Source organism: Mustela nivalis (assembly GCF_964662115.1).
Source record: "Mustela nivalis genome assembly, chromosome: 5".
NCBI classification, from domain to species: Eukaryota; Metazoa; Chordata; class Mammalia; order Carnivora; family Mustelidae; genus Mustela; species Mustela nivalis.
Window position 1 is genome coordinate 12,092,224 of NC_139024.1, and position 22,687 is coordinate 12,114,910.

At 44.5% G+C, this 22,687-nt stretch overlaps 2 protein-coding genes across 3 annotated transcripts in view; both read right to left on the minus strand.

Annotated features, from left to right (window-relative positions):
- TIAM2 (TIAM Rac1 associated GEF 2) overlaps nucleotides 1–4,093 on the minus strand; it is a 228,084-nt gene extending 223,991 nt beyond the window's left edge. Inside the window, exon 1 of one of the 2 annotated variants that reach the window (XM_082731372.1) lies at nucleotides 3,915–4,093. The gene's annotated coding sequence lies outside the window, so the exon portion shown is untranslated. The remainder of the gene's footprint in view (nucleotides 1–3,914) is intronic. The other variant, XM_082731373.1, reaches the window with a different exon arrangement.
- A 4,306-nt stretch (nucleotides 4,094–8,399) lies between these two features.
- LOC309865195 (uncharacterized protein) overlaps nucleotides 8,400–22,687 on the minus strand; it is a 102,615-nt gene continuing 88,327 nt past the window's right edge. The window contains exon 3 of the mRNA XM_082731390.1: nucleotides 8,400–8,782. Within this exon, the coding sequence (XP_082587516.1) occupies nucleotides 8,732–8,782 (51 nt within the window). The 3' untranslated portion in view covers nucleotides 8,400–8,731. The remainder of the gene's footprint in view (nucleotides 8,783–22,687) is intronic.

The following is a 22,687-nucleotide window of genomic DNA, read 5'->3' on the forward strand; positions in this document are numbered from 1 at the left end:
ACATCCGTAACTGGACACAATCCTCCCTGCCCTCCACATGCTTGTCACTCACCAAGCCCATTTCACCAGCTAGTTCAGGAACCCTTTCCTGGTCAGTCCCCGACCTGTGAACCACAGCCTTACAGCCTCCGCCCTATTACAACAGCTCCTCCTTCCACCAGCCCCGCCTTCCCAAATCCCCCCTGCGCAAACCTTGGAGGGGGCGTGGCCTAAAATGCAAATCTCCTCTGCCTAAAAGGTGATTGGCTAAAGTGATTTGTTCATCTATTACATTGTTAGTTGCCTTTCTTCTCTACTAGAAGTTCTCTGACTTCAAAGATTTAAGGGACTTAAAACAACTCAGGAGCTTAGTAAATAAATGCCTGCTCCATACTGAGGGGCAGTGCAGGTTTCAGTTTCTTCCTTATTCCACAAATAGAGCCCCTGGTGTCCTCTCTGGAGGCATAAATGGGACCATGCATACAAAGAGCCCAGCACAGTGCCTGGTAGGCACTTCCTGCCACAGATTCTATCCTTTTGTTACTATTCAGTGTTCCAAAGTGTGTGAAGCATTTTCACACATGCGAGCTCATCTGACCCCTGGAATAACTCTAGGACTTAGGAGGTTACATGAAGAAACTCAAGCAGGTGAGATTTAAGGCCCCGGAATCAAGGCTAGTTCTTGGCAAGATCTACTGATTCCAAATCCTGAGTTTTTCTATGTTCCGTTGTCAGGAGTTCTGGCACTGTTTATAGAAAACCATTCCTGCCTGTATCTTCCATGAAACTAATCCAACAGAAGGTGTTATTTTACTGCACTTGCGGAACACAAACACATAGGCCAAATGCAACTATAATGGACTCAAAGGACTTTGGTTTGTGCTGTATCGAATAATTCAAATAAACCATCAGCTGGGTCATTCTTCACGCCTTCATTCAGCGAATATTTATCACATGCCACTTTGACAACAGGCATCGTGTTTTGCGTTGGGAATCTTCCCTTTCCCTGAGAAATTATAATTACTCTGTACAAGGTTTTCCAACTGAAGCCAACAATGGAAGGGACAGAATGCTGGTACCTGAACAAATATAGCAACAAAGAGCCAGAGAATCTGAGAGTTCATCCTGGCCATGCTCCTACATAAGCTCTGTGACCTTAGACATGTCCCTGGTACTGGAGTTCCTTATCTATAAAATGGAAACATTAGTCCATATCATCTTTAAAGTTATTCTGTGCTATCAATTTCAGAGATTCTAGGATTCCACACAATCAAGTTCTTTTGACATTTACAAGTACTATTTTATACCACAATTTTATAAAATTGTGTAATTTTTAAAATGATTTAAGTTCTCATATGAAATGGCACTTTGGTTCAACTTATTAACACATGTTAATGTAATCTAAGCTCTTTATGGCCTTAAAGATTCTTGCACCCTTCTCTCAACAAATCACGATTAGACGTGTAAACCTTAGTGCCTTAGAAAGTAGCTAAGGAAGCCCATTACATGTCGGCACACATCTCTGAGGCCCACCTATAAAGTCATACTCCCAGGTTCTTCCCTATAATCAAGCAGAAGACATCTGTTTAAGAATCACCCTGAACAGCCAGACATAAGATAGAGCGAACCGAAGCACATTCATACATGCTGACCGATAGGAGAAATCTTCCCCCAAACACTTGCTTCGGAATTTTCTAGAGTCCTATAGAAATAATCCTTTCTTTTGTCACTTATTCCAGGAACCTTAACTAAGCTCCTGCTCTGTCAGCCTGCTGCTGAGTACAGCAGTGCAGAGAGGCTGAAGCAGGGTCATCACTGGCCCATACTGTGTTTTTGGATGAATTACAAGGGATGCCCTGTACCAGTCGAGACGAGTATGCCAGGGTTTGGTAAGAGGGGTGCAAACTGGATTTCTACCTCTGCTTGTGCACTGGACAGGATAACCCTGTGCGTTAACAAGCTGTGCAACTGTACAAGGCAGCATACCTAGATGCGTTTTTTAAAAATCAATGTTCTAGTAGGGGCACTGCCTACTATAAGAGAAGGAGCTTGAATGCCTAGGGATAACCGGGAAGAAAAGCCTCCTAGAGAAGGTATTTGACTGACACATGAAGGATGTGTGGGTAAACAGCAGATGGAAATCGGAGTAAGAATAGTGTAAGCGGAATGTTCATTCATTCCAGATAGTGGTCTAGAAATGACAACTTGGAAGTAGTATGATGTGTCTGGCAGTGTGTAGTGCATGTGTGTAAGGAGGGGAGGGAGGAGCGACTCTGGGAACAGTCCCCCCCCCTCCCACAAGACTGAAAATCTGGCAGGAGCCAGATTACAGAGCACCTTATATGGCATGACAGGTTAAGGTGTGGAAACCAGATTCTGAGATCACTAGGGGCTTGTTTTGCCACTGAAAATAAACTCTTCCTCAATTACACCCTGCCATATATTTCACATTTGCCAATCACAAAAATCTCCGAAACCCTAAAGCAACAAGTCTTATAAGCCAAGCAGGCAAAATCCAACGGAAAACAAATTTGCTTTTAGAACTGCACCAATTTTGTTTGATATTTCATTTTTAGAATTTAAAAACCTTAAGGAATATCAGGAAACATCTTTAAATGTGTATATACACAAGTTCTACTGGTTACGCTCAAATTATTAGCCCAGCAATTGACACATTTTATTCAGAGCCTAGGTCTGAAATACTTACAGCATATGGTCTGCACCTGTAAGAACCTTGTAACACTTATTTTAAGAACTTCTAGAGATAACTCAGCTTAAACTATTGGAGTGGGAATTGGAGATAGCCAGGTGCTATTCATTATGTCAGAAACCCTTGAGAAACAGGAGGTAGAATGGGTGAACAACCATAAGAGAACCCCAAGACCTTCACTACGTAGAAATAAACATCGTATCAGGACCCAAAGTTGTCTGGAAGATTTCGAGGGAATCCAGGCTGCCTCTCACAGAGCCAGGGCAGAGGCGATGCAGAAAAACCTCCCCATGAATAGCATTATCTTCAAGCCAAGCAGCCTCCTCTCTGCCCCCTCCCCAATTAAACAAAGTTACCCCATTTTGCTATTCTAAAAACAAGGGGGAGAAGCCCATCAATATTAAGTTTCACCGCTTCTGAAAGATAAACTACCCTGTGCAATCTTACTCCATACCTTCACGGCGGCTGTCAGCCGTCAATTGTGGGAAGAAAGGACTCTTTTCTTCCTTAACTGGTTTTGGTAAATATGATCCATTTGGGACACTACGTGTCGGCTTTCCCAGAAACTTGGCACCTCGGCCGCCCCCAGGAGCAGGGCCCGTCGGGGACAGTCCGCGGGGCGGGCGGGGCGGGACTCGTCCCCCTCGCCACCCCCCCCCCGCCCCGCCTGGTCCTCCCCGTCGCGCCCCGGCTCCCGCCGCCCGCAGGCCCCGAGGGCTTCGCGGGGGCCGCGCGCGCCTCTGGAAGCGGAGCCGCCGCGGGCCGCGATCCGCTCTCTAGCCCCCGCCCCGGGCTCCGCTCCCGGCCCCCACGACGGCTCAGCGCGGCGACACGCTGACACGCGAGGTCCCGGCCGGCCGCGGCGGGAATGAGCCCCGCGTGCTCACCCGCGCCGCCCGGGCACCTCGTGGAAGCGAGTTCTGGCGAGTGCCGCGGCCGTCGCCCGGCCGGCTGCGCCGAGAGAGGGGAAGCGCCCGGCGCGCTGCCGCCGTCCGCGGGGTCCGCGTCCGGCTCTGCGCCCCGGGAGCCCCAGTCAGCTCCCAGTCAGCTCCCTCCCGGGGAAGAGGGAGGCCGGCGCCGGGAAACAAAGCGGAGGGGAGGTGGGACGGCAGAGCTGGGCGCCGGGGCCTCCCGCAGGGGTGGCGGCCGCGGGGAGCCGCGCGCGGGGAAGGGGGCCCTGGGCGCGCCGCCCGCCGCCCGCGCCGCCCGCCCGCCGTCCCCTTACCTCAGCCGGAGCGCCCGGCCCTGCCCGCAACGCGGCTGCTCCCGCCGCGGCCCCAGCGCCGGGCCCCGCAGGGAACCGTCTACGCGGGGCGCGAGGAGTTGTTGGGGGGAGGGGGAGGGTCCCTCGGTCCTGCTGGGCGGCCGCGGGCACGGCCGGCCCTCGCCCTGCGCGCAGCGCCTGTGGCAGCGAGCGCGGCCGCACCTCCTCCCCGGCCGCTCGGCCCGCCTCCCTCCCCGCCCGCCGCGCGGCCCTCCCCTCCGCCCCGGCCCCTCCCCAGCCCCGTTCCTCCCCTCACCCCGGCCCGCGCCGCTCCCCCGCCGCCTGGCCCCGACCGTCGCCTCCGGGACTCTCTCTGGGGCGCGCCCACTAACGAACGCCCAGAACTCTCAAAGTCTGAGCGGGCGCCTACCCGGGGCGAGGAGTCCTGCGCGCCTTCGAGGCTCGAGGGGGCTCCGGTTCCTTCCGCAGGAGAGCGGATCGCGGAGAAGACGGTTCCTCGGGTACCGCCGAGAGCAGTAGCGGGCGGAATCCCCGGTCTCGCTGGGCAGGCGGGAGAGACGGGGGTGACGCCGAATGGAGACCCGAGGGTGCCGGAGAACGCGGGCGTCCCTGCGGGCTTCAGGAGAGAAACCTGGGTGCTCCCGGGGGCCGGGATGGCGGGGGCGTCCAGGCGCGCGGGGCAGGCGGGGGTGAGGGCTGTGCTCCTGCGACCCCCGGCTGTGCCTTTGCAGAGTCTCTCCCCTGAGGGGGACGGGGAAGGGGAGGAAGATGTAGTCCCCGTGGGGTCGTCCAAGAAGAAGGCGCCGACACAGAACAGCCGTGGAAGAATTTCTTAGGGGCGATGGCTGTGGGGTTACAGGGAAAAAGGAGACAGCTTGCTGTGTGCACACCAGATCCCAGGGAAGGACAGAGGGAAGCGAGCCCCCTGGCCTCCCTGCCCGCAGTCTAAGGACATTCATCGTGAGTCCCACATTCCCAGTTCTCCTTGGGACCCAAGTGCCTCGTAGCCGTGTTTCTACCAGTCATCGGCCGCGAAGTGTGGCTTCCGCGCAAACCCAGAGGTGAATTTCAGAGTAGGAAAGCCAGGGCCTTTGGTCAATTAAGCTCCAAGACAGCTGAAAGAAGGTTCTCACAGCTGCCCACAGTGAGAAGACAAACAATCAGCTGTCCCACACACACCTACACGTTTTAGATGAAGCCCCAAGGGTTGGCTGGGATCAGACGGACCTGGTTCTCCCTCCACCTTCCGCTGAGTCGGGCTCTGTTCACTGAACTGGTAACTGACCCCTTTCGCCTACATAGGCTTCCCCTGGCCGGGTCTCCGCACCTGCGCAGGTGGCTCGACCTAGGAAAACGCCTCCTCACCCCGCTCACCCCGCAATACTGAGTTCAAGCATCACCGCCTCTCAGGAGCTTTTCCCTCTTGACACATGACTTAATTCTGCCACGCGATTTGGAATGTTTGTGTTTTTTGTTGGTGGTTTTTTGGTCTGTGATTTTTGTTTTGGGGTTTTTTTTGTTGTTGTTGTTACTGTTTTTATATTTTCCCCCTTTCTTATATTGCAATTTTTCACACTATTTTATAACTTTTTTTTTTCTCAGTTATACGAGTAAAATGTTGACTGCACAAACTTGGAAAAATACACACAACCCAAATACCTCCAACTCCCCTAATCTTCTAGGGACGGCTTCCCTTGATAGCCAATTAATCAGAGTGTGAGCCCCCGTTCCATGTGTTATCAGTCTGGATCCAGTCAGGAGAGAGAAGCCACCCAGCAAAATGGTTTAAAGAATCTTTAACTATGACAGGACTTGGAGCAATGAGGGATGGGCAAGTAAGAAGCAGAGAAAAAAGAAAATAGGTATAGCAGATAAAAGGATCTAGGCGCAGCCCCTTCTGCTAGAGCTGAGACAGCACCAAAGGATGAGCCTCCTGCTCCCCCAGAGTGAGGCCCACACCCTGCTCAGGGAGAACATGGCCATGGCGCGTGGAACAGCAGAGAAGTCACTGTGGTATCGTGCCGGGAAATTTGCTAGAAATCCATGCTCTGCAGTTTGCTGATAATCTACCCCAAGGTTGTGAGGAAAGGTGCTCACAGAGCAGTGTCTTCCGGAAGCCCTTCCCTGCAAAATCACCCAGAGAGGAAGGGGCTGGGAGACAAGGCTGACTGCCCTCCACTACAGGATCTTGGTGCTAGAGACAATGCCCAAAATGCGGGAGCCGCCCAAGCCAGGGCATGGCAGCCTTGGGCAGAGCTCTGACCTCCTGCAGTATCTCCCCCACACTGCATAGTGACAGGCAGAGGAAATTATATAAAAGGCCCAGATCCATTTTTACGGAGAAGGCAAAAAGGATGAGTTTGGAACTGAAGGGCAAGGAGGTAAGCAGCACACTAGGCAACCTCAGAAAGTCCAGGCGTAGCCACTGCCCCTCCCCAAACACAGCTGCACGTCCCAGATGAACATGGTCAACGTCTACGAAACTTGTCCCCCAGCTGGCCATTTTGTTCCTGGCCACCAGGCCACCTCCTGCAAGCGGCCTCAGCCTTTCATCTCCACAGCTTTGCCCCTCCTGGAGGCAGGGATGCCTCCTTCCCGAGTTCTTCCCAGCACAGCTCTGACCGAGTTATTAGGCTCAACACGATTGAATAGAAGCCTTGGAGAAACCAAATGGGATTACAGAAAGGAAAAGAAAAAAGTTAAAACCTAACAATGGTCCCCCAAATATGAAACCATCCACAGAGCTCCGTACTGCATGTCTCTCTCCTTAGCCAGAGCCACCCACACTCTTCCTCCCAGCAACCCCGGGATCTAGTAGGGAGCCAAAGAGCACTGTGCCTCGAGCACCCTGGCTTGGCAGTGTGTGCCCCCCGCCAGAGTCCAGGTTGCAGTGCCATGAGGGCCTAGTGAGGGAGAGACAAACTTCTCTTCACCTGCATCTAATCCCGCTCCATTAAATACAGGATAATCCGCAGAGATGCAACTTTGTCTACAGTAAAGATGAGTGTACATGTTACGTTAGGAAGAGAAACTTAGTCTCCCAGTACCTAAACTCACTTATTAATCCACTTAACGGAGCATCTCCTCAGCACCTGGCACTGAACTGGGCGGTAGAGATATAATCTGTATAATTGTTACAATCCGAGGGAGAGCAAATCACTTTACAAATCACTTTTCAGATAGTTCTTTTTTATATCTCTGCTTAAGATGCAAAGCATATCATATTGAGTTAACTGAGCACTAAGGAATTAGAGAGGGGCCCCTGGAGAAAGCAACACTTAGCTGAGCTCTAAAGGACTGAATTGGAACATTCTAGGAAAGCGGGATGGTGAATTTGAGGCTCTGCGGTGGGGAAGAGCTGGGCGATTCTGAAGAAAGGGTTTAAGGACAAAGCACCAGGAGATGAGACCAAAGGGACAAATAAGAGGCAGTCATGCATGCTCATGTAGGCATGTGAAGAATTTTGGATTTTATCCTTCCAACAATGAGAACCCACTGGAGGGTTTTAAGCACCAACCAGTCTAGCTAGGGGTGGAGAACAGACTGGAAAGTACATCTGGGAAGGGCCTGGGGAGAATATATGAGACTAGCGCTCAGAGCAGAGGTTGGGCCTGGAGATAGAGACTGAGAAGTAACTTGTCTGTAGAAACAAAGCATAGCCCTGGGTGTGGTCGAGGTGGCTCCTGTAAAAACTGTGGAGAGAAGAGGCAGAACTCTTTCAAGGTGGGGTTGTGTGAGCAAAGAGAACTGGGAAGGAAGAGATGGCGGACAATCGGGAAATTACACATCATCGTCATTAAATGGCAAGATCAGCTACCCTTTGGAAGAACCAAAGGCCCAATCAAAGCAAATCTACTCCCAAAGTAAATTCAAATTTCCATGCTTGGCAACGACAGGAACAGCATGAAGGATTTAAAAAGGCAGCCCCACTGTCCTCGCCATGCACTCACTTCAGAGCCATCAAAACTGATCACCCGGTTTCCTATTTTCTGAAAGGTCGAAAATAATAGTAGCTACAAGCCCACTTTCTAGAAACACCCATTTTGTTATATTCTCTGGCAGAATCTTTACTTAAATTACCCATATCTAAACTCAAAGTTAAAGATCATCCCTAATTCACCTTTTCCCCCGAATTTTCTGGCATCTAGAAGGTGCCTAGCTGTGTTTACAGAACTGAATTTTGTCTGCAAATTCTTTCCGGTGTTGTGCAGTATTTCTGAGAGAAGGACAGTGAGCTAATGGTGTCAACCTGCAAATCACCCTTCCCGAGTTCTACGTCAGCAAAGGTTTTCTTAAAACACCTTCACTTGGGAAGGATTCTTTTTTTTTTTTTTTTTTTTTTTTTTTAGGCTGTGGCTTTTTGCTCCTTTTTCGCCCTTTCCTGACAGCTGAGGAGTCTTCCTGCCGTGTAGAGTCTCTGCTACAGCCCAGACCCTGCAGGTTATAGAACCGACATCCCACGTGCACACACACACCCGACACCGCTCAAGAATGGTTGTGTTTAATCCATAGCTCCATGGAGCCCAAAAGCAGTATTACAGCCCGTGGGCAAAAATGAGGATTCCTGTACTTGCGCTAAGTGCTCTTCTGTTCTTCATGCCTTTAACGTGAACAGGCCACCCACACTCTTCCTCCTAGCAACCCCAGGATCTAGTAGGGAGCCAAAGAGCACCATGCCTCGAGGCCAGCTGTCCCTCCAGCAGAGGCAGGCCACTCCGCCCTGTGTCAGCTACTTTTGGAAAAGTCGAGAGTTCTAGAAGATAGCCTTTTCAAGGAAGGGCACATCTCTCTTTTCTGAAGATAACTTGGTCCTTTCCTCAAGCTGTTTGGGAACTTGCATGATTTACTTCACTGCATTTTTCTAATTCCTGAAAGAAAGAAAGAAAGCAGAGGCTTGACACAATCCCAAAAAGCTGTCTTTAACCCCAAACTCTAGACCCACCCTCTAGATCCATTACCGTAGACCATTTGCCTGTGTGTCTGGTGTGCATTTGAGAGGTAGAGCCCTGCAGTGGGCGCCCCCCACACGTGGATGACGGCTCTTCTTTCTCCTGGATGCATTTGACCAGTTTTCCTTCCCACTGCCAAGTTCATTTTTTAAAATCTTTTTTTTTTTTTTTATTTGAATCCAGAGTGACTAACATACTGTTATATTAGTTTCAGGTGTATAATAGAGTGATTCAACCATCCTGTACATTACTCATTGCTCATCATAAGTGTCCTCTTAATCCCCTTCACCAATTTCACCCATCCCCCAACCATCTCCCCTCTGGTGACCATCAGTTTGTTCGCTGTAGTTAATAGTCTGGTTTTTTTATGAATCTCTTTTTTGGTTTGTTTTTTGATTTTTAAACTCCACATATTAGTGAAATCATATGGTACTTATTTTTCTCTAGCTTATTTCACTGAGTATTGTACCCTCTAGTTCCACCCATGCTGTTGCGAATGGCAAGATCTCAACCTTTTCAGGGCTGAGTAATATTCCTTTGTATACATATACACATCTTTATCCATTCACCTATCGATGGACACTTGGGCTGCTTTTATATCTTGGCTATTATAAATAGTGCAGCAATAAACACAGGGTACGTATTCTTGGCAAATAAGTGTTTTTATTTTCTTTGCATAAACACCTGGCAGTGAAATTACTGGATCATATGGCAATTCTATTTTTAATATTTTTTTCTATTTTTAATTTTTGAGGAACCTCTATACTATTTGCCAGAGTGGCTGCACCGGTTTGCATTCCCATGAACAATGTACAAGGGTTCTTTTTCCCACATCTTCATCAATACCAGTTGTTTCCTGTGTTTTTTATTTTAGCCATTCCAACAAGTGGGAGGTGGTATCTCATTCTGGTTTTGATTTGCATTTTCCTGATGATGAGTGTTATAGAACATATTTTCATGTGTCTGTTGGCCATCTGGATGTCTTTGGAGAACTTCTGTTCATGTCTTCTGCCCGTTTTCTAATTGGATTATTTGTTTTTTCGGTGTTGAGTTGTAGATGTTCTTTATATATTTTGGATATTAACCTTTTATCAGCTACATCTTTATAAATATCTTCTCCCATTCAGTAGATTGTCTTTTAGTTTAGTTTTTGAAAAACTTTTAGACTTTTATTTTCCAAAACATGGATTACTTTTGTAAACAAGGGAAAACGTTAGAAAAAGACCCTAAATATCATACTGAGCCAAGCTTAACAGCATTTTTTATTCTTTTATTTTTAAGACTTTTCTTTTTTTTAATTTATTTAATTTTTTAAAGATTTTATTTATTTATTTATTTATTTATTTGACAGACAGAGATCACAAGTAGGCAGAGAGGCAGACAGAGAGAGAGAGACGAGGAAGTAGGCTCCCTGCTGAGCAAAGAGCCTGATGCGGGGCTCGATCCCAGGACCCCAGAATCATGACCTGAGCTGAAGACAGAGGCTTTAACCCACTGAGCCACCCAGCTGCCCCTAAATTTATTTAAATTTTTGATAGTTAACATACAGTGCCGTATTGGTTTCTGGAGTAGAATTCAGTGATTCATCACTTACATACAACACCTGGTGCTCATTGTAACAAGTCCCCTCCTTGATTCCCATCCTCCATATAGCCCATCCCCTACCCACCTCCTCCATCAACCCTCAGTTTGTTTTCTATTATTCTTTTATAACTTATTTTTCTCCTGTTTTAATTTTCCCCCTTCCCATGTGTTCTTTCTTAAGTTCTACATATGAGTGAAATACACAGGATTTGTCTTTATCTGACTTATTTCACTTAGCATAATACCCTCTAGCTCCAACTATGTCATTGCAAATGACAAGATTTCATTCTTTTTGATAGCTGAGTGATATTCCATTATATATATGTATATCTTCTTTATTCATTCATCTGCTGATGGACATTTGGGCTTTCTCCACATTTTGGCTGTCGTAAATAATGCTGCTATAAACATCAGGGTACATGTACCCCTTTGAATTAGTATTTTTATAAACTTTGGGTAAATACATGTAGCACAATTGCTGGGTCAGAGGGTCGTTCTATTTTTAAGGAACATCCATACTGTTCTCCAGAGTGGCTATAAGAGTTTGCCTTCCCACCAAGATTATGAGAGCGTTCCCCTTTCTCCATATCCTCATCAAAATCTGTTGTCTCTTGTGTTGTTAATTTCAGCCACTCTGACAGATGTGAGTGATATCTCATAGCTTAGTTTGTTGATTCTTTCCCTTGCGGTGCAGAAGCTTTTTTTTTTTTTTTTTTTTTGAATGCCAGTAATTCATTTTTGTTTTTGTTTCCCTTGCCTGCGGTGACATGTCTAGTAAGAAGTTGCTAAGGCCGAGGTCAGAGAGGTTTCTGTCTGTGTTCTCTAGGATTTTGATGGTTTCCTGTCTCACACTAAGTTTTTTCATCCATTTTGAATTTATTTTTGTTTAGGGTGTATGTGGTCCAATTTTCCCAATACCTTTCGTTGAAGAGACTGCCTTTTTTTTTTTTTAATTATATGTGCTGCCGAAGCAAGCATAAGACTGCCTTTTTTTCAAAAAAGATTTTATTTATTTGAGAGAGAAAATGACTGCATGAATGGAAGTGGGGGAGGAGCAGAGGGAGAAGGAGAAAGAGACTCCCTGCTGAGCAGGGAGGCCCCACACAGGGGCTCCATCCCAGGACCCTGAAATCATGACCTAAGCCAAAGGCAGATGCTTAACTAAGTCACCCAGGTACCCAAAGAGATTGTCTTTTTTCCACTGGATATTCATTCCTGCTTTGTTGAAGACTAGTTGCCAAATAGTTGTGAGCCTGTGTGAGAGTTGTGTGCCTTTTAGTTTTATTCATTGTTTCCTTTGCTGTGCACAAGATTTTATTGTGACATAGTGCCACTAGTTTATTTTTGCTTTTGTTTCCCTTGCCTCAGGAGAAAAAAGTTGCTATGGCTGATGTCAAAAACATTACCACCTGTGGTTTATTCTAGGATTTTTATGGTTTCAGTTTTCACATTTAGGTCTTTAATCCATTTAAAATTTATTTTTGTTTATGGCATCATAAGAAAGTGGTCTCTTTTCCCAAAACCATTTGTTGAAAGGACTTCTTTCCCATTGCATATTCTTTCTACCTTTGTCTAAGATTAATTGACTATATAATCACAGGTTTATTTCTGGGTTTTCTATTCTGTTCCATTGATCTATTTATTTTTGTGCCAGTACCATACTATTTTGAATACTACAGTTATATATTATATCTTTACATCTGACATTGTGATACATCCAATTTTGTTCTTCCTTTCCAAGATTGTTTTGGCTATTCTGGGTCTTTTGTGGTTCCATATAAATTTTAGGATTGTTAATGCTACTTATGTGAAAGATGCTGTTGGTGTTTTGATGGGGATTGCTACAGATTGCTATCAGTACTATGGACATTTTCACAATATTTATCCTTCCAATCCATGAGCACGGAATGTCTTTCCATTTGTGTCATCTTCACTTTCTCTCATCAGTGTTTTATAGTTGTTAGAGTACAGGCCTTTCGCCTCTTTGGTTAGGTTGATTCCTAGGCATTTTATTATTTTTGGTGTCATTATAAATGGGTTCATTTTCTTAGTTTCCCTTTTTGCCATTTCATCGTTAATGCTTAGAAATGAGATGGATTTCTGTGCATTGATTTTGTATACCATGACCTTATTGAATTCATTTACCAGTTCTAGTCAATTTTTTGGTGGAGTCTTTAGCATTTTCTATATATAGTACCATGTCATATGCAAATAGTGAAAGTCTTACTTCTTCCTTACCAATTTGGATGCCTTTTAGTTCTTTTTCTTGTCTGATTGCTGTGGCTGGGACTTCCAGTACTATGTTGAATAAAAGTGGTGAGAGTGGGCTTCCTTGTCTTGTTCCTGACAATAGGGAAATGCTCTGGTTTTCACCATTAAGTATGATGTTAGCTGTGAGTTTTTCATAAATGGCCTTTATTATGTTGAGGTATGTTCCCTTCAAAACTACTATGTTGAAAGTTTTTATCATGATGGTTGTTCATTGTACTTGGGTGAAATGTTTTTTCTGCATCTATCAAAATGATCATATGGTTTTTATCCTTTCTCTTATTGATATGGGGTATCACACTGATTGATTTGAAAATATTGAACCATCCATACTTCCCAGGAATAAATTCCACTGATCATGGTGAGTGATTTTTTAAATATATGGTTAGAGTCATTTTGCTAGTATTTTGCTGAGTTTGTTGAGGATGTTTACACCTATGTTAATCCAAGTTATTGGCCTACAGTTCTCTTTTTTGGTAGTATATTTATCTGGTTTTGATATCAGGGTAATACTGGCCTCATAAAATAAATTTGGAAGCTTTCCTTCCTCTTCTATTTTTTGGAACAGTTTGAGAAGAGTAGGTATTTTCTTTAAACATTTGGTAGAATTCACCTGTGAAGCTGGACTTTTGTTTGTTGGGGAGTTTTTTGTTTTTGTTTTTGTTTTTGTTTTGTTTTGTTTTTATTACTGATTCAATTTTTTTTTTTGCTGGTAATTCATCTGTTTAAACTTTCTATTTCTTCCTGGTTCAGTTTTGGGAGATTATATGTTTCTAGGTATTTATCCTTTTCTTCTAGGTTGTCCAATTTGTTGGTACATAACTTTTTCATAAATATTCTCTTACAATCTTTGTACTTCTATGGTGTTGGTTGTTGTGTATCCTCCTCTTTCATTTCTGGTTTAGTTTGAGTCTTCTCTCTCTCTCTAAGGAGTCTAGCTAAAGGTGTATCAGTTTTGTTGATCTTTTCTAAGAATCAGCTGGTGGTTTCATTGATCTATTTTTTTTTATTTCTTTTTTATTTATTTCTCTCCTAGTTTTTATTATTTCCTTCCTTCTACTGTTTTTAGGTTTGGGGTTATTCTTCTTTTTCTAGCTCCTTTAGGTGTAAGGTTAGGTTGTTTGAGATGTTTCTTTCTTCTTGAGGTAGGCCTGTATTGCTATAAACCTCCTTCTTATAACAACTTTTGTTGCATCCCAAAGATTTTTGGACCATTGTGTTTTCATTTTCATTGGTCTCCATGTATTTTTAATTTCCTCTTTCATTTCTTGGTTGATATATTCACTGCTTAGTAGCATGTTATTTAACCTCCATGTACTGGTGTTCTTTCTAAATTTTTTCTTGTGATTGATTTCTAATTTTATAGTGCAGTGATCAGAAAAGATGCTTGGTATGACTTGTTTATTTTTTTTTTTCAAACTGGCTGAGATATGTTTTGTAGCCTAATATGTGATCTATTCTGGAGAATGTCCCACATGCACTTGAAAAGAATATGTATTCTCCTGTTTTAGGATGGAATGTTCTGAACGATCTGTTAGATCCATCTGGTTCCATGTGTCATTCAAAGCCACTATTTCCTTGATTTTCTGTTTGGATGATCTATCTATGGATATAAGTGAGGAGTTAACATCACTTACCATTATTATATCACAATTGATTAATTCCTTTATGTTTGTTATTAACTGCTTTTTGGATTTGGGTGCATAAATATTTACAATTGTTATATCTTCTTGTTGGATTGCCCCCCTTATGATTATATAGTGTCCTTCTTTGTCCCTTATTATAATTTGTTTTAAAATCTATTTTGTCTGATATAAGTATTGCTATTCCAGCTTTCTTTTCACTTCCATTTGCATAATGAATGTTCTTCTATCCCTTCACTTTCAATATGCATGTGTCTTTAGCTCTAACGTATAGGTAGCATATAGATAGGTAGCCTTCCTTTTTTTTTTTTCTGTTAAGATTTTTTAAAATTTATTTTTTATTTATTTTTGGCATAACAGTATTTATTATTTTTTCACCACACCCAGTGCTCCATGCAATCTGTGCCCTCTATAATACCCACCACTTGGTACCCCGACCTCCCACCCCCGCCTCTTCAGAACCCTCAGATTGTTTTTCAGAGTCCATAGTCTCTCATGGTTCACCTCCCCTTCCAATTTCCCCCAATTCCCTTCTCCTCTCTAACTCCCCATGTCCTCCATGCTATTTGTTATGCTCCACAAATAAGTGAAACCATATGATAATTGACTCTCTCTGCTTGACTGATTTCACTCAGCATAATCTCTTCCAGTCCCATCCATGTTGCTACAAAAGTTGGGTATTCGTCCTTTCTGATGGAGGCATAATAGTCCATAGTGTATATGGACCACATCTTCCTTATCCATTCGTCCGTTGAAGGGCATCTTGGTTCTTTCCACAGTTTGGCGACCATGGCCATTGCTGCTATAAACATTGGGGTACAGATGGCCCTTCTTTTCACTACATCTGTATCTTTGGGGTAAATACCCAGGAGTGCAATTGCAGGGTCATAGGGAAGTTCTATTTTTAATTTCTTGAGGAATCTCCACACTGTTCTCCAATTAGGCTGCACCAACTTGCATTCCCACCAACAGAGTAAGAGGGTTCCCCTTTCTCCACATCCCCTCCAACACATGTTTCCTGTCTTGTTAATTTTGGCCATTCTAACTGGCGTAAGGTGGTATCTCAATGTGGTTTTAATTTGAATCTCCCTGATGGCTAGTGATGATGAACTTTTGGGACTTGCTCAAAATCAAAAGCTTCTGCATAGCAAAGGAAACAGTCAAAAAAAACAAAGAGGCAACCCACGGAATGGGAGAAGATATTTGCAAATGACAGTACAGACAAAAGGTTGATATCCAGGATCTATAATGAACTCCTCAAACTCAACACACACAAAACAGACAAGCAGATCAAAAAATGGGCAGAAGATATGAACAGACACTTCTCCAATGAAGACATACAAATGGCTATCAGACACATGAACAAATGTTCATCATCACTAGCCATCAGGTAGCCTTCCTTTTTTATCCATTCAATCACCCTGTGTCTTTTGATTAGAGAATTCAGTCCATTTACATTCAAGGTAATTATTAATAGATATGTACTTGTTGCCATTTTATTACTTGTTTTACGGTTGTTTTTATAGTTCTGTTTCTTCTCTTGCTATCTTCTCTCATGGTTCATTGGCTTTCTTTTTTTTTTTATAAGATTTATTTACTTATTCATTTTTGGAAAGAGAGTATGAGTGGGGTGGAGGGCAGAGGGATAGGGAGAGGAAGATGGAGAAACAGACTCCCCACTGAGTGGGGAGCCTGTCCCAGGGCTTAATCCTAGGCCCCTGAGATTGTGACCTGAGCCAAAAAGGCAGATGCTTAACTGGCTGAGACACCCAGGTATATAATTTGGGGTTTCCCCTGTATATAATTGTTTTCTTTTCTCTTGGTGCTTTGAAAATTCTCTCCTTATCACTACATTTTGCCATTTTAATTATTATGTGTCTTGGTGTGGACCTCCTTGGCTTGATTTTGTTTGGGGCTCTCTGTACCTCCTGCATCTAGATTTTTGTTTCCTTCCCCAGATTTGGGAAGTTTTCAGCTGTTATTACTTCAAATAAAATTTTTGCCCCTTTTCTCTCTCTTCTCTTTCTAGAATCTCTGTAATGCAAATGTTATTATACTTGTTGGTGTCACTGAGCTCCCTAAAACTTTTTTCTTTTTTTTTTCCTCTCTCCTCTTCAGGTTGATTACTTTCCATTACTATGTCCTCCAGGTCACTGATTCATTCTTCTACTTCTTCTAATCTACTACTTATTCCATCCAGTGTATTTTTTTTTTTTTTTAAGATTTATTTAGGGGCACCAGGGTGGCTCAGCTGGTTAAGTGTCTGCCTTGGCTCTGGTTGTGATCCCAGGGTCCTGGACTGGAGCTTCATGTTGGGCTTCCCTTCTCCCTCTCCTGCTTCCCATGCTTATGCTTTCTCTCTCTCAAATAAATAAATAAAATCTTTTTTTAAAAAAATATTTGTTTATTTATTTGAGAGAGAGAAAGCACGCATACAAGCTGGGGGAGAGGCAGAGGGGAAGGAGAAAGAGAAAGTCTTCAAGCAGACTCCGTGCTGGGCGTAGAGCGCAACATAGCGCTTGATCCCAGGACCCTAAGATCATGACCTGGGCCAAAATCAAGAGTGGCTGATCAATTGACTGACCCACCTATGTGCCCCTCCCCAATCCAGTGTATTTTTAATTTCAGTTATTTATCTCTTCATCTCTGATTGGTTCTTTTTTATGTTTTCTGTCTCTTTGTTAAGGGTCCCATTGAAGTCCTCCACTGTTTTCTCAAGTCCAGTGCGTATCTTTGTGACCATTATTTTATATTCTCTTTTGGGCACATTACTTATCTCCATTTCATTTAGGTCTCACATTACTTATCTCCATTTCATTTAGGTCTCTTGCTGTCATTTTGTCTTGTTCTTTCATCTGGGAAATATTCCTCTGTCTTATTTTGTCTAACTCTCTGTGCCTGCTTCTATGTGTTAGAAAAGTCAGCTACATCTCCTGTTCTTGCAAGTAGTTTTGTAGAAGAGCTTCTGTAGTGCCCTGTGGCACAGTGTCCCCTGTTCACCAGCAACTGGCACATCAGGGGTGACTTCTATGTGTGTTGTGTGTGCCCTACTGTTGGGCTTTAGCTGCTTTTGCCTTCAGACCAATTGTCTGAAATGGCTCTCTTTGCCTGTTGTGGGCAGAAGTGTGTCCCTGTGGTTGTTAGTGAGCCAGTCTGGGGCTGTCTTGTGTTTGAATTGAGTCAGACTAGACATTTGCCAACAATGTGTTAACACTGAACTTCAGGGCTCTTTCTCCATGTTGTGACAAGAAGCTTTTGTTAGTGAGTAGGGCCTGCGATCTGACCAGATGTCTGCTCCCAACCCACTGTTGGGACTGGGTGTACATGGTCATCTTTCCCTCTTCTCAGGGTGGGAAGTGGGAATCACCTTACAGTGGTGCTGGCCACTGCCAGGGCTGCCTGAACACTGCCGGGCCTGTGGCCCCACTTTGGATGGGCTCCAGACAAGTGTGTACTGGAGGAGGTGGGTCCACAGAAGAGTGCAGCAGCTGGGCTTGTAGTGCCAGCAAGGTCCTTTGCTCCCGGAGAAGACCCCCAGCGATCCCTTCTGTGTAGCATACACTCTGAGATTAGTAAACAAATCTCCTGCTCATATACCTCAGGCGACATTTTTCAAACTGTTTCTAAGCTGTATCTCCACGGGGTGATTCGCTGTGCTGTCTCTTTAAGTTAACTATTTTCTGAATCCAATAAAGTGCCTATTATAATGCTACACACCTTAAGGATGTCCAGTCAATTCTTGTTCACCAGATGGTTGTATAGCCAGCATTTCTTTTCACTGGAGCTTTCAGCATAGGAAATGTGTTTGCTGAACCCACAAAATTTCTGTGAAATGCAAAATTTACAAAACACAAGCACAGCTTTTCTCTCAAGTTTCCCTTTATGGCCCCGAGTTCCACTTTCTCAATCCCCTCATCCTGTGACACTTGCTCTTGGACACCATCACAGCTTCCCTGGTTGGATGCTTCCTGAATTCCTTTTACTTCCTCCCAACCCTGTTCATTATGTTCAGACATTTCCACTCTCCCCTGAGCAGCATTTTCTTCCTAACCTTCTATTAGGTTCATGCTACTGCTGCTTCTTATCGGAAGCATTTGCATGTGGCATCTGGATACCACAGGTCTACGTGGGCCAGAAGAAAGGAGAAATAGATACACTTCTGCTTGCTGACAAAGACAGCTCATGCCACATTTGGAGTGGAGGGTTGCTGGCATGGAGTCAACTGATTACAGACGGGATCTTTAGACGGGAAGTGATCTTTTTAAATTGAACTACCTAGAGAATGGACTTGGCCTGGATATTAGACTAGCAGCTTTCTCTTTGTAAGCAGAGGTATGAAATCTGTTCAGGTGCACTGCTATATAGTTGAAGAGGCATGCATGAATGATTTTGTACCTCCTTAGAAAGTTATAATTTGGTGATGATATAGTACTTGGGTTGGGGTACAAGCTAGGGTATTCAAAACAAGGGTATTAAATGAGCTAAAACCTGACCTGGAGCTCAGATTTATATGCTTGTCAATTTTTTTAAAGTCCAGTATATCTCAAAAGAAAGAAAAAGTCTTAGGGTACCCTACAACCATTATAGTGGACTATTATATTCATCAAATGTGTTATATATATCATCTATTCATATACATATGGGATATATATATTTGCATGTCAGTACATATAGACTTAGCTGATTCACCTAATGGCCTTACCCTATTGCATTTTTTAAAAGGAGTTTACAAACATTAGTAATAGAATGAGGAAATGATGTCAGACAGAAAAAAAATCTGGTTTTTAAACTTCGTGTCTAGAATATAACCTAAATACTTATTGAATTAACAGATACAGAATTAATGGATCCTTGTTGTCTTAAGTTAGAGCAATAATACCTTAGATGTATAGCTATTCTTTCCCTTTTTTAATCCAAACTTTCTAACTATAAGTTTTAAATAAGCCACAAGCTTTAAAATCCAAACTTCAGACTTTTAAATTAGATCCAGTTTTCTATAGGACTACTTATAACCTTTCTACAAGAGATGAGATTATACCTTTACACTATAAGAAATAGGTTTCCATTAAAAAATAAAAAACAAATTTGACATTAACATTTTCTCTTCTAGATTATTTTAAAATTACCATCAGTATCTGCTGAGATCTCTCAAAGGTACGGGACTGGTGACATCTTTCTGCCGTGAATTTTTCTCCAATGTTGAATTTTTAAAATACTGGTATTTTACCATTTTCTAAAAAGAAAAGAAAGAAAGGAAATAGAGCTGTTGTCTATTCTTTATGACTCTGGAATAGTTTACTTCCTTCCTTACCCCACGCGTTTTACCCACCCCTCCCAAGAAAGTATGGAGAACTACATTTGTGTATTTTATTATTCCGTCATTGGAATGAGTCTCTGCAAACACGCTTTCCCTTGTGGAATTCCCTAATAAAAACAGACAGTCTGTTTTAAACAAGCAGCCATGAGGTCGGAAGATGACACAGAAGCTCAGTGCGGGGCAGGGGGGGCTGCTCTACTTTTTCCCTCTCACCTCACAGCCTGGCTGTCTCTCTCATCTGCAAATCTCTACTCCTTGCCAGCAATGCCACAGAGCATGTATCAAACAATTTCGGTTCCTTCTACTGAGGTAGACCCAATTTAGCACATGTTTTAGAAAATTTCTTTGTTCAAGCACCATTTCCTACCACAAGATCTTGTTAATTTATGCGGAGTCCTAACAACCTGGAATTTAACAGAGAAATGCGCCCCCCTCGAGTATTATTAGAAGCCGGCCGCGTTCCTGTCCCTACCTGCTCACACAGAAACCTGAAGGCGGTCCGGGTTTGCCCATTGGAGAAGGAAGTGGCTGAGAAATCTGCCTTTTGTCATCACAGTGAGGTCATGAGAAAGAAGCCGTTCTGAGAGGAGCACTCTCCGGTCTCCCCAGCACTGTCCCGAGGGCCAGCTGAGCAGCGGAGGGGAGGTCTGACCCCAGGGATGCAGTGGTGACCCTACACGCGTCCAGCTCCTATGAGGAGTAACTGAACAAGCAGTGCGTCAGAGGGTCACCCTCTACTCCTCATCTATTCCTCCTAAAAGTTACATTTTATTCCCATTTTCTTCCCGTCCATCACAATTGCAGCAAAACAAAGACTTACAAGCCGAGAAGGACAAAAAACCAAAGTTCCAGAGAATGGTGCCTTGCTACCTAACTCCCAGCCCCTGGCCTGTCCACACCCACCTCGCCATTCTGCCACCTCCCCAGACTCCCTCCTCCTCTGTCTTGCTCCCTACCTCACTCAGCAGTGTCCCTAATTCCCACACACCTCGGAGCTGCCTCTGACCTTTCCTGACCTTCATGCCCACAATTTGTTCCTCCAGCCTTCTCCTGGTCACCTTCTAAAAAGCATCCAAACCTCTCCTCCTCTCCACCATTCCCACCGAAATGGGAATGGGCAGAAGCCCTGACAATCACAAGGTCCTGATAACTCTCTGGTGCTTTGGGACCTGGGAAAGTGGCATCTGTCCGTGAACACCTCCCAGGGTCTGTGTGGGTGGCACCGGCTCTGTCCTTTCACTGCATTTTGAGGATTCGTTCCCCTCCCTAACTATCTGTGGACTCTAGGATGGGGGTATACTCCCCATCTGGGAAATGGGACAATAACATTACCTGTCGCCTTAGGCAGTAACAAGATGCAAATGAAAGACGTTGTCTGCAGCACGGAGCTCAGTGCTCAGCAGAGGAAACATTCAAGAATCTCCTCTCCCTGGGACGCCTGGGTGGCTCAGTTGGTTAAGCAGCTGCCTTCGGCTCAGGTCATGATCCCAGCGTCCTGGGATTGAGTCCCACATTGGGCTCCTTGCTCTGCAGGGAGCCTGCTTCTCCCCCTGCCTCTGTCTGCCTGTGCTCACTCCCCCCCCCCTCTGCTAAATAAATAAAATCTTAAAAAAAAAAAAAAGACTCTCCTCTCCCTGAGCGAGTAGACAGGAAGGTTTCGCCGTTCCCGGACCAGGACTCAGAACATTCTAGGGACTTGAGGGCCGCTCGCCGCACGAGCAGGCAGTTTCCTTGATGGAGCTGGTCCATCTCTTGCTGGACACACACATGTTGCAAAGTCCCGCTCAGCCCCCTGGGTGGGTGTCTCTTACTTCTTCCTGGTCCATCACGTTAATCTCCTCTATTCATTACCATAACTAGGTTCTGAAAAATCTCCTTTTTTCCTTTTCCCCTTTCATCAGGAGCTGCTCGTGTGTAACGCTTCTCTGCAGGCTCGAGTTCACCTTCATCAGAGAGCGGAGATAAGGAATGTTGTCGGAGCTTTCTAGAGATGCCAACTCTCCCCTAACCCTCTCTGCCCCCTGAAGTTACATGGTTGGCAGAGGCTCCCCTTTGATAAAAACCCAGTGCCCTTCCTTTCCTGCTCATCTCATGCTGCATTATGCCAGATGTGATTACACGAGGAGATGTCTGTAAAGCACCGGCCATCGTGTGTTTTCAGGGAAAGTGAATGTGTGTGTGCGCACCTGTGCACCCATGTGTGTGTTCATGCACTCTTGTGGCACAGTGTAACAGCGAACGGCCCCCAGTGGAGTCAGAATGTCTGGTTTAAATCTGGCTCCATGTCTTGCACTCGTTTTGTGACCCCTCCAAGCCCGTTTCCTCGTGGGTCGATGGCGATAATAACAGAGTGCGTCAGATGGGATCGGCCGCAGAGTAAATGAGTTCCTACCTTGTAAAGCACACAGTAAGCACCATGTGACATACAAGCTACAAACAATTACAGAATTCTTTTATGCTGATGCTTGCTTTTCAACATATTATCAAACACGAAAAATACACAATATGTGGCACAGTATCCAATGCTCTTTGACGGGCTGATATCTGAATTCACATTCACAACACAGCCCTGGATCACTCTGTGGAACAACACAGATGATTTTAGCACAAAACCAGCATTGCGTAAAGAAACTCAACTGTCTACTAGCCTAGGGAGAGGAAATTCAGAGACCGGTGATATACTAACATTTATTGAGCGTTTACTCTGTGCCAAGCCCTGAGCTCAGTGATTCAGATAATGTATTTCATTTGCATCTTGTAAGTGTCTCATGAGGTAGGTGACACTATTGTCCCATTTCACAGACGTGGAGATACCTGGGTCAAAAAAAGGGTAAGCAACTTGCCCGCCGTCATAGAGCTGTCTCCCAGCTGACCCAGAGTGGATAGGTCAGATCACTAATTGCACGGGGAAGACAGGACTCTTTCATTTTATTTATGAACTCCTTTCCACTTGGAAAACAAAGTTCCAGATTTCCATGTTAATTATCGTTGTTACCACATGGATGTTTATTA